At 43.2% G+C, this 12663-nt stretch overlaps 1 protein-coding gene across 7 annotated transcripts in view; it reads right to left on the bottom strand.

Moving 5' to 3' along the window:
• Positions 1–12663, bottom strand: part of CNOT10 (CCR4-NOT transcription complex subunit 10) — a 72131-nt gene that overhangs the window by 39360 nt on the left and 20108 nt on the right. For all 7 annotated transcript variants that reach the window (XM_049629062.1, XM_049629057.1, XM_049629061.1 and 4 more), the window contains exons 4-7: positions 8641–8791; positions 4959–5101; positions 1724–1810; positions 790–873 (exon numbers count right to left, since the gene is read on the bottom strand). In XM_049629062.1, coding sequence (XP_049485019.1) covers positions 790–873; positions 1724–1810; positions 4959–5101; positions 8641–8791 — 465 coding nt within the window. The remainder of the gene's footprint in view (positions 1–789; positions 874–1723; positions 1811–4958; positions 5102–8640; positions 8792–12663) is intronic.

Here is a 12663-nt window from a genome sequence, read left to right as displayed (position 1 = left end):
TCCCTGGGACTAGGGCGTCCACTCAGGCAGAAATCGTGCCTTGTATCTCCAAACAGCTTTGGTGACGGTGGGCCGGCTAGTCGGGCCTTTCCCCCTTAGCCTCCAGTCTACGCCTCAGACCTGGGCCACCACTTGTTCTCCTCAAAAATCACCTGAGCAGTGACCCGCTGACTAATCTGGGTCCTGCCTGGGATTTCTAGGGTCAATTTACCCGAAGTATTCCTACTACAAACCGTATCTCCTTATGACTCCATCCTTAAAATTAACACTATTCCTGAAAGCATCGCGGATGTGTACGATTCTGTTTTCTCCCTCCATAGTCCTAAAAACCATGTGTCAGCGGAGTGGACGGAAGGAGCACCGTGTCTCCAGTACTCTGGCATTAGTCAAAGCGAAGGTCAAGCCAAAGACCGTTTGGAAAGGGCAGGTTTGAGCCACAACCGAACTGTTCATCTTTAGTAAGTGGTTTGAGTGTAAACTAAAAAAATCCTGAGGTATCTAATAGTAAATGTTTGCGTGAATTATGATAAACAACTCCCAGAATGCTAGACAGCTATTTAAAACGGTGGTTCTGAGGGTTGCATACCAAGGGAAAACGCAAGCTGCAATTTTAAGTGAGAAAAGCACTGCATTAAATTAGAGACAAGGTGTGATCACTACTTCACCACTCCATGTCAAGGCTCTTATCTACTGGTAGATATACACTAGATTAAGACTGAAATCAATTACTTAAAACTGGCAAACTAAAGAAAAAAAGAAAAAAGGAAGAAAAGTCAAGAAGAAACTTACATTTCCGGCTGTGTTCATGACCGACTTGATTTCCCTTTTGCATGCTTTCAGGGACTTCATTTGGATATAAGCTCTCACTTTATACTATTAAAAGAAAATGCTAGTATGTAAGAACAATGGTACATTTACACGTGGTGAGGCAGCTTGACTTTCTAGCTAAGGACATCCAACCCGACCTGTTCGCAACATAGTGATGCCAGTTACTTGCAAAAGCAAATTTTAAATTATCTTAAAGAATCTATTTTCGCTGTACTCTCAGAAGACATTCTAAAAAACAAACAACATGGTAATGGTGGAATAAAACTTACACCCGAATTGCAAGCAAAACTCCTAACAATTCTTTTATTTTTTAAAAGTTACTTTATTTTCGGGGCGCCCGGGTGGCTCAGTCGGTCGGGCGTCCGACTTCGGCTCAGGTCACGATCTCACAGTCGGTGACTTCGAACCCCGCGTCGGGCTCTGTGCTGACAGCTCGGAGCCCGGAGCCTGCTTGGGATTCTGTGTCTCCCCCTCTCTGTGCCCCCCCCCGCTCCTGCTCTGTGTCTCTCAAAAAATAAGCATTAAAAATCGGTGTTGTATTACTTTCAGGTGCACAGTATAGCGATCCAGCGCTTCTGTAATTCCTACCACTTCTTACGTGCCCACAGCTAACTAAGAATGAACCTTGATAGTCTCCAAACTGATTCTGCCATCCAATACACCCAGGCCATTTCTCTCAATCTTTTATCAAGGAATTAAAAGAAATGACACACCGCATTATCATCTTAAGCAAAGGTCTTTGGAAGGCCGAACGTGCTTTTAAACTGTAATACTCCAAAGCCAAAAAGACGTACATTTTTTTCCATTCACTCACTGCTTCCGCTGATCTTGCACATGCGTCATCGTTCCTGACTATCGGCAACCACGCATGCGCAGACTCTCTCTTCGGACTTACCTGATGGGCCCTGGATCTTGCAGCTTCTATCAGGGCTCCGCTTTCAGCTTTGTGATCAGATCCGTCTTTGCTGCTGTTGCTACCAGTCTGTAGGGCGGTGACACAGAGTTAACTGAACTTGAGATTCCTTTTGCCATGATTTCAAGCAGTGATTTCCAAGCGTGCTAGTCTGAATCTCTGAATCGCTCAGCGAGCATTTCCAAGCTTCAGAAGCCAGACACTCAGGTGTAACAGTCTGGAGTAATAGGCAACTTTTTTTTTTTTCTCTCTTAAGGAAACTCTACTTTTGAGAAGCTCGCACTGAGCATGATGATAGCCAGGTTTCAAAAGCACAGATATGACTCGAGCAAAACTTGAGCTCATCCTTCCAGAACCCGGAACAGATCATGTCATTCCCTTCTCAAAAATGTTCTCTGCTATGAACACTGGCAACATCACACCCTAGATTCCTAGCAGCGTTCGAAAGCCTTCACACTGAGACCCATTACTGGAGTTGCCAACCTCACCTCCTGACCTCCACTGACTTTTCAGGTGGCGGGAAATTCCTCCAATATTCCACTCTCACCTCTGTGCTGTTTTCTCTGCCGCGACGGCTACCCTGCTCCAGCCTGCTGCTTCTGTCTACTCAAACCATATCCTTCAAGGCCTAAATCAAACATCCAAACTTCCTTCCCCGCCTTCCTCCCAGTCCCTTGACAGATGCTCCCCAGCTCTCTCCTCCCACACGCTGGAGTTCCTCGAAAAGCGAAAACGTTTTCATCTTTGTCACTTTAATAGCTAGCAAAGGACACAAGCATCTGTTGAACAGAACTGCATTTTCTCAACTCTTATCAGTACTGAATATAAAAATAAAGTATTTTACCACATAGTGTTTAGGAATGATGCTAAGATGATTTAACCAAATTCTTTTTTTTTTTCCAGTATTTTTTTAACGTTTATTTATTTTTTTTTCAACGTTTTTTATTTATTTTTGGGACAGAGAGAGACAGAGCATGAACGGGGGAGGGGCAGAGAGAGAGGGAGACACAGAATCGGAAGCAGGCTCCAGGCTCCGAGCCATCGGCCCAGAGCCCGACGCGGGGCTCGAACTCACGGACCGCGAGATCGTGACCTGGCTGAAGTCGGACGCTTAACCGACTGCGCCACCCAGGCGCCCCTTAACGTTTATTTTTGAGAGAGACAGAGAGACGAGAGAGAGAGAGAGAGAGAGAGAGAGAGAGAGAGAGAGCGCGCGCGCGTGCGAGCGGGGCAGAGGCAGAGAGAGGGAGACAGAATCCAAAGCAGGCTCCAGGTTCCAACCTGTCAACACAGAGCCCGACGCAGGGCTCAAACCTACAAACCGTGAGATCATGACCCGAGCCAGTCGGATGCTTAACCAACTCAGCCACCCAGACGCCCCTGAAGTATTCTTACCAAGTCTCTTATCAGAATGTGTCATAAATGTGCATTCTTTCTAAAGAACTTTCATGATGAAATATTTTCTAGTGAAAGCTGCCTGTTTATCCAGCTTTGGGGTTTCTATTGTCTTAATTCTAATCTTTACATTCTGTAAAATTAGTATCTCACACATGCCAAGATGCTAACATACTGAGACCCTCATAAGACGCTGGTAGGAATGTAAAATTGTGTAACATTTTCAGCCTCTGTACAACAGGCTGGCAGTTCCTCCTAAGATTAAACACAGAATTACCATACAATCCAGCAATTCCACTCTTGGGCATGGACCCAAGAGAAATGAAAACATGCCGCCACAAAACTTGCATACAAATGTTCACAGTAGCATCATTTATATCACCAAATGTGGAAAACAACCCCGATGACCGTCACCTGATGGATAAAAAACTGTGGCAAATTGATACAATGGAGTATGATCTGGCCATAAAAAGCAAAGAAATATACATGCTACAACTTGGTCAACTTTGAAAGTATCAAACTAAGTGGAAGAAACCAATCACAAAAGGCCACATATTATATGACTGCATTTATATGAAACGGCCAGGATAGTCCAAATTCACAAAAACAGAAAGTACATCAGGGGCACCTGGGTGGCTCAGTCGGTTAAGTGTCTGACTCTTGGTTTTGGCTCCGGTCACGATCTCATAGTTCAGGAATTTGAGCCCTGCATCATGCTCCACTCTGACAGCACAGAGCCTGCTTAGATTTTCTCTCTCTCTCTCTCTCTCTCTCTCTCTCTTTCTCTCTGTCCCTCCCTGCTTCCTCTCTTTTGCAAAATAAATAAACTTAAAAAAAAGAAAAAGATTTGTGGTTGCCAGGGGCTGGGGGAAGGGGAAAAGAAAAAGTGCTAACGGGTACGGGGTTCCTTTTTGGGGTGATGAAAATGTACACAGTGGTGATGCTTGTACAACTCAGTAAGGATACTAAAAACCACTGAATTATACAGTTTAAAAAGGTAAATTTTGTGGATGCGAATTATATTTACCTTTGCTTTTTTTAGGTCATTAATCAAAAAAAAATTTTTTTTTAGTTAAATAGGCTCCATGCCCAACGTGGGGCTCAAATTCATGATCCTGAGACCATGAGCCACACACTCTACCAACTGAGCCTGCCAGATGCCCTCATTAATAAAAAATTTAACTCATCTGTCTCTCCCTACGTAGCCTGTAGGCCACCTGAGGGTAGGCATAATTCTTTTGATTTTTATTCATTAAAAAAATTTTCATAAACAACAACAAAAAATAAGCTGTAACAAAAAAGATTTTTTTGAGGTATAATTGACATATAACATTGTTTTAGGTCTACAACATAACAATTAGATATCTGTATCAAGTGCGAAATAAAGAGGTCTAGCTAGGGGCGCCTGCGTGGCTCAGTCAGTTAAGTGTCGGACTTCGGCTCAGGTCATGATCTCACGGTTCGTGAGTTCAAGCCCCGCGTCAGACTGTGCTGACAGCTTGGAGCCTGGATCCTGCTTCGGATACCGTGTCTCCTTCTCTCTCTGTCCCACCCCTGTTCACACTCTCTGTCTCTCAAAAATAAATAACATTGCAAGGAAAAAAAAATAAGTCTAGTTAAACCATCCATCACTAGACTGTACAATTACAAAGGTCTTTTTCTTGTGCTGAGGACTTTGAATATCTACTCTTATCAACTTTCAAATATGTTATACAGTATTATTAATGATAGCCACCATCCTGTACAATGAGTTACATTTCAATAAAGCTGTTAAAATATTTAATAACCATACATTTTAATCTGATCACCTTACAACACTCACCTCATTCTTCCCATTTTTGTTATTGTTACCCTGTGAAATCATTTTTTCTAGGACCGCAAGAAGATGCAAAGCTTTCTCAGCTTGATAGGTTAATATATATAGGTCTACAAGCAAAAAACACACTGCTTGGGCAAATTTTTCTTCTGGGGGAAAAAAACAGGAAAAGAAAAGTTACAATCCAAAGTAAAGCAAACATTTCAGACCACTCCTCTCCCCAGATTCCTAAAGAGCAAAGCCTAAATCTTTATTTTTGTTTTGTTTTTTGTTTTTAAATGCTTATTTATGTTTGAGAGAGAATGAGAGAGAGGGCGGGCGGACATGTGTGGGAAAGGGGCAGAGAGAGAAGGAGACAGAGTATCCAAAGCGGGCTCGGTGCTCTCAGAGCAGGGGTCAAACTCATGAACCGTGAGATCATAACCTGAGCCAAAGTCAGGCGCTTGACAGACTGAGCCACCCGGGCGCCCCCTAAGTCTCTTTATTTAAATGTGTGTTCATCCCCCAGAGCCATGAAGGGAAGCAACCTGCAATACCAACAATGCGATTGCAGCATTCTCCATCTGAAGGCCTCCCGTCGCTGGGTTTCCACTAGCTGATCCTTCTTTGGCAAAATATCTACCAACACACCAAATGAGGAGAATCACTTCAGGTAGAAGGAAACCTCAATTCCTGTACCTGCTCAGCTACTTACTGGATATGTTGCCTCTATATATCAGCGAGCTAATTTTTACACCTCAGCTGGCTGACCTGTAAAATGGGGAGAATACTTCACCTGCTTGAAGGCAGGGGAGTGAACCAGGTGATCTCTTGAGGTTCCTTCCAACTCTAACAAGGACTTCAAAGGAAGAAGAGCCCAATGAAGAGAGAAAGGGTAACCTGGTATGTCATAATACTATTTTCTTTTCCTTTCAAAAGAGAAGATAAAAGGAAAAATAAGATCTAAAAAAGGATGCTAAAATCAAGACCAGAAAAATTTAAAAGCCCTTAAGAGCCTTTTAACAAGTCTTCCCGATTCCATTCTTGTTCTTACAGAGCAGCCGGAGTGGAATCAATTGAAAACTAGAATCAACATGGTTGATGCACAAAGGTCATATATCTCTACGGGTTTCACACCACTCTTTTTAAGTTTATTTATTTTGAGACAGAGAGAGAGAGAGAGAGCACTGTCAGCAGAGAGCCTAATGCAGGGCTTGATGCCAGGACCCTGGGATCATGACCTGAGCCTAAACCAAGAGTTGGACACTCAATCGACTGAGCCAACCGGGCACCCATCCATCCCACCACTACTCTTAAAACACTAAGTCCTTGGGGCACCTGGGTGGCTCAGTCGGTTAAGCGTCCGACTTTAGCTCAGGTCGTGATCTCACGGTCCGTGATGTGGAGACCCACATCGGGCTCTGTGCCTGGAGCCCGCTTCGGATTCTGTGTCTCCCTCTCTCTCTGCCCCTCCCCCACTCACATTCTGTCACTCTCAAAAATAAAAACATTAAAAAAAATTAAAAAACCAAGAAAAACATTAAGTCCTTACCCAGGCCACAGGACTTCACCTGTTCCTTACCTTGCTGCCTCTGACGTCACCTGCTACTGTTCTCCCCACCTGGCTCCAGTGTCAATGACCTGCTGTTCCTCTCACTCAGCAAACTCAAGCTCATCTCAGATGCTCTGTACACACTATCACCTCTGGCTGGAATGCCTGCCCCTCAAGAGTCACGTGGCTCACCTCCTCTCTTCACTCAGGTCTCTTTTCAGAGGCTGTCTTACCCCAGGCCTTCCTTGATTGCCTTACCTAAAAACAGCGTTCCCAGTCCATCTGTATCCTCTTACCAATTTTAGCTTTTCTTCATGGCATTTGGCTACCTCACAATACATACTTATTGTGTCGCTCTCTCTCGCGTTAGAATATAAGCTTAACGAGGGTAAAGGCTCTGTTTCAGTCACTACATTATCTTCAGAACCCAGAACAGTTTGGGTCCACCGTGTATGTTCAATAAATACATGCTGTGTGAAGAACCAAGCAGTAAAGTTTTTAAAAATAACAATAACGATTTTCAAAGAAGAAGAAAAATGGATCTGAATTCTGCCTCGGTGGCTTTATTCCACTTGGCCACCGTACATATGAACAAGATTTCATGAACGGTTCCCGAAATTCTAACAACCAGCTTCGTAGGGGTGCCTGGCTGGCAAGGTCGGTGCAGCGTGCGACTCCTGATTTTGGGGTCACATGTTCAAGCCCCACATCAGGTGTAGAGATTACTTTAAAAAAAAAGGCTTTACAGAAAAATACATCTGAGGGGGCGTCTGGGTGGCTTAGTTGGTTGAGAGTCCAACTTCATTCTGGCTCAGGTCAGGCATGATCCCACAGTATGTGAGATCAAGCACAGAGCCTGTTTGAGATTCTCTCTCTCCCTCTCTCTCTCTGTTCCTCCCCAGTTCACATGTGTGCGCACACTCTCCCAAAATAAATTTAAAAAGAAAAATCCATCCGTGTCATCCCGGAGGTATAATTCTGATTTCCAGCTTTACAGAGAAAGGAACTGGCCGCTGTTTACACCGTCTTTGCCACGGGCATCTCTCCTGCCCAATCTGTCCAGCCACCATGCCCTCAGGACAGAGGAAGAGGGGAGCACCTTGAAAACGCCTCCCTGGAGCCACAGGAAACAGCCACTCAACCAGCTGACGGCAAAAGGGGACCCTGTAACTCTTCCCAAAGCCCCCCAGAGGAGCCGTCACACTCTACTTCTTATCCTGCGGGAACCACATTAGCAATCAGGTGTTTATAAGTCAAGAACTGGCATTAGTGTTTTGAATTTAAAAGAAAGTAACCTAAAGAAAAAGACAAAAACATGACCACAACTGAAATCTGACTGCTTGTGGGCTGGAAACAAACAGCCCTCTCTAACAACCACCTCCTGGATCTGGCTTTGCTGCCTTATTTGCTCCCTCTTTCTTCCCTTGCCCGTACCTTTCTTACTACGCTTACTCGAGGCTGCTAACTGCAAGATAATCGCGACACCAAAACAGAGTCTGTGCTATCTACTCCAGGGATTCCCCACAAAACTGTCAGGGGGGCAACAGACAAGAAAGTACCACGCTGTCCGCTAACATCCCCAGTCTTAATACACTGCTCAATAAAGAACGGATCAGGTACACGAAGCTGTGTTCACACAGCAAAGGAAAAAACAAACAGCATGAAGTCTTTCCAATTAGCAACCTCATTTCTCATCACAATTTGCAAAAATCGAGGGGAAGGAGTGGGGAGGAAATGGGAGAAGAAAACCCGGGTTCATCTAAAAGTAACGTCATTCTTATCCTTTTTATCTTTAGTGGCTAAAACTGGACACAGCTTTTTTCCTTCTTTCTTTTTTTTTTTTTAAACGTTTATTCATTTTAGAGACAGAGAGAGACAGAGCATGAATGGGGGAGGGTCAGAGAGAGAGGGAGACACAGAATCTGAAACAGGCTCCAGGCTCTGAGCTCTCAGTACAGAGCCCGACGCGGGGCTCAAACTCACGGACCGCGAGATCATGACCTGAGCCGAAGTCGGTCACCCAACCGACTGAGCCACCCAGGCGCCCCTCCTTCTTTCTTTAAATACTGGCATGTGATTCCTTGATTTAACTGGGTAAGAAACTACCAGAGCCCCCTCTGAGTATGACAGGGAAGTTCTGGACTTGAGAGAACATACCAAAAGGTTCTATGAACTGGTAGAGCTTTTCACCAACTGCTATGGCCTCTGAGTACTGCCGCAGATGATACAGAAAGACTGCCTGATTGTAATACAACATGCTGTTCTCCACGTCGTCTAAGCCATCCATTTCTTCGACAGCTGAGTGGACCTACGAAACAGTCAGCCAGGATATGTTCTCAAAACGGTAAGAAAATAAAGAGAAATGAAAGAAGCTATGCGAGTAAACAGGAACACAGGCCAACATTTCTCACTCTGGATTTTTCCACATTTTCAACAGAACTTCCAGATTTTAATTATTCTTACTAAAAATTATTTTATTAATAATAAAATTCCGTTAAGTAAAACATTTTCATGGGACTTCATGTAGACAAGGCAAGGCAAGTCTGTTCCTTGCCACTGTGAAGAACGTTTCAACCGCCAACATGGCTTTTGAACTGGTTCCCCACTTTGTAGCCTCCTTGGGGGCGAGCAAAACTCAAAACAATCTTTCCCATGTGCACTATGTTACACACTACGTATACATAAGCTTGATTCCATTTTGTAAAAACTAAACTAAAACTTAAACATTAACAAACAGCTAACTACTTAACTATGGGCCAGACCTGCTACATTAAACATTTTCCAGAGAATATCTCATTTAATCCTTACCATACCTCAAGGACATAGACATTATCATTCCCATTTTATAAATAAGAAGACCAGCACGAAAAGCTTAACTATCTTGCCCAAGGCCTTATAGCTAGGAAGTACATTTTCTGAAATTCCTCTTACGTTCAGGTTTTGTTCCCATAACTTAAAGAAAGCAGATTTTTTATTTTATTTAAAATTTTTTTCTCATGTTTGAGAGACAGCACGTGCACGCACAAGCAAGCACAAGCAGAGAACGGGCAGAGAGAGAAAGAGAATCCCAATCAGGATCTGCACTGTCAGCACGGAGATGGACACAGGTCTCAATCCCACGAACCGTGAAGTCATGACATGACCTAAGCCAAAATCAAGAGCTAGACACTTAACTGACTTGAGCCACCCAGGAGCTCTTAAAAAAATAGAATCTTTAAATAAACAACAAAAATAGGCTATTGATGGCTTTACTAAAACACTAACATCTACATCTGATACCAGAAAAAAAAAAAATAAGTTTGCATTGTATTATTTTTTAAATTTATTTTTAGAAGTTTATTTATTTTAACAGTGAGAAAGAACAAGTTGGGGAGGGACAGAGAGAGAAAGAATCCAAAGCAGACTCTGCTCTGTCAGTGCAGAGCCCGATGTGGGGCTCAGATGCTTAACTGACTGAGCCACCCAGGGGCCCCCACACTCTGCATTTTAAAGCTAATGACTACCTGCTTATCCCCTCCCTAAGTTATTGCAGTAGGCTTACAAATTTTAATAAAGTTTCATAGCCATTCTGTACTTTCATGTAATACACAAAGCTGGAATTAGTATTAAAACTAATCTTTCTTTGTCACTATGAAGATTGGAATAAGTTACCAAGCAATGTTAAATAATTAATTCTAAGACTGACGTTCCCCTACATTAAGCAGTGGAACTTTGATACACATGATGAACTTAACGTTTTGCTAATGACAAGGTACCGGAAGTTTCAGGACACACAGTGATCTGTAATCAGACATCTGCAGACTTCAGTCATACATGCGTTAAGCCTGACAGGGAGGTGCAAATGTTACCAACTGGTCCTCTCTGACCAACAGCACGTGCATCTCAGTGAATTTGGAGCTTCTGTATAAAAGTCACTATCTTCCAATGATTAAAAAGTCTCTGTAGAGAAAACTCAATTTCCAAAGAAAGACAATACTTCTTGGTAGTAATGTAATACAGAGAGAATGAGCTAAGAAAGGGTTAATTCTTAGCCAGAAAGGGGTGTTTTGGACAAATTAAGGAATTTTGGATTCAAAAAGGATTGACCTTATGACATATATAACCGCCACACTTTCTGTGATTCACGAAAAACATGAACTTGTTTGGCTCTATCCAAAACAAAAACTATTCGTTAAATGAGATAAAGCATAATAGAAATGGAATGGGTTGAAAAGGTATGTATGTAACTATGCCCAGGGCATAGGACCTTGAACAGAAGTATGATTTAGAGAAAAGTTAGGAGACACGGGTATAAACACCTCTAGGAAACACAAGGCAGTGGATTGCATGAGGGGTATTACTGAACCAGCCTTATTAAGAATCAAGGCTGGTGAAGGGTGCCTGGTTGGCTCAGTTGGTTAAGCTTTTGACTTCAGCTCAGGTCATGATCTCATGGTTCGTGACTTCAAGCTTCATGTCGGGCTCTGTGCTGACAGCTTAGAGCCTGGAGTCTGCTTCAGATTCTGAGTCTCCCTCTCTCTCTTCCCCTCCCCCACTCAAGCTCTGTCCCTCAAACGTTAAAAAAAAAAATTAAAAAACCAAAAGGTGGATCATTGTTTAAAAAAAAAACAACAACCTCTGATTCTTGATTTTGGCTTAGGTCATGATCTCATGGTTCCTGGGATGAGCCCTGCATAGGGCTCTGCCCTGACAGGGCGGAGCCTGCTTGGGATTCTCTCTCATCTCTGTCTCTCTCAAAATAAATAAACATTAAAAAAAAAAGGCTGGTGAAAGGATTTTAAAAAGCAGTTTTCTTGGCTTAACAGGAAGCTTGCAAGAGTCTCTTTCTTATTCTAAAAAAGGTTTTGGGCAGGGGCACCTGGGTGGCTCAGTCGGTTGGGCATCCGACTTCGGCTCAGGTCATGATCTCACAGTCTGTGAGTTCAAGCCCCATGTCGCGCTCTGTGCTGACAGCTCAGAGCCTGGAGCCTGCTTCAGATTCTGTGTCTCCCTCTCTCTCTGCTTCTCCCCTGCTCATGCTCTGTCTCTCTCTGTCTCAAAAATAAACAAAAACATTAAAAAAAAAAAAAAAAAAAGGTTTGGGCAGTGCATCTGGATGGCTCAGTCAGTTAAGCATCCGACTCTTGATTTCAACTCAGGTCATGATCTCAAGGTTCGTGAGTCTGAGCCCCAGGTCAGGTTCTGCACTGACAATATGGAGCCTGCTTGGAATTCTGTGTCCCTCTCTCTCTGCCTCTCTCTCAAAAATAAACAAACATTTTTTTAAAAAATTAAAGGAATAAAAAAATAAAAAAAGATTTTGGGGCAGCTGACTGGCTTAGTTGGTAGAGCATGAGACTCCTGATCTCACGGTTGTGAGTTCGAACTTCACATTGGGTGTAGAGATCACTTACAATCTATAAGAAAAACTCAGGGTGCCTGGGCAGCTCAGTTGGTTAAGCGGCCGACTTTGGCTCAGGTCACGATCTCACGGTTTGTCAGTTCAAATCACGTATCGGGCTAGCTGCTGTCAGTACAGAGCCCACTTGGGACTCTCTGTCCCCCAGTCTCTCTGCCCCTCCCCAGCTTGCTTGGTCTCTCTCTCAAAATAAATAAACTAATTTTATTTTATTTTATTTTTTAAAATTTTTTAACGTTTTTTATTTATTTTTGAGACAGAGAGAGACAGAGCATGAACAGGGCAGGGGCAGAGAGAGAGGGAGACACAGAAGTGGAAGCAGGCTCCAGGCTCTGAGCCATCAGCCCAGAGCCCGATGCGGGGCTCGAACTCACGGACCCTGAGATCGTGACCTGAGCCGAAGTCGGATGCTCAACCGACTGAGCCACCCAGGCGCCCCAATAAATAAACTAATTTTAAAAAATGTTAAAAATAAAAAGAGTCAGAAGGTCTGGGGGTGCCTGGATGGCTCAGTCCTTAGAGCATGCAACACTTGACCTTGGATTGTAAGTTTGAATCCCACATGTAGAGTTTACTTAAAAAAAAAAAAAAAAGAAGTCTGAAGGTCTGGTTTGAATCTTGCTCCTACTTTTCCTGGCCATATAAATTAAAATCATTAGGCTATCGACCTATCTCAAGGGTTGAATATGAGAATTATAGGAGATAAAACATAAAACGCATTTAATATGGAATCTGGAATCACATAAGAGTTTGATAAACATTGGCCATTTTTCTTTCTTTCT

Source organism: Panthera uncia, chromosome C2 (genome assembly GCF_023721935.1).
Source record: "Panthera uncia isolate 11264 chromosome C2, Puncia_PCG_1.0, whole genome shotgun sequence".
In the NCBI taxonomy this organism is placed as follows: domain Eukaryota; kingdom Metazoa; phylum Chordata; class Mammalia; order Carnivora; family Felidae; genus Panthera; species Panthera uncia.
Note: the sequence above shows the minus strand (reverse complement) of the source record. Positions and strands in the feature narration are given on the sequence as shown.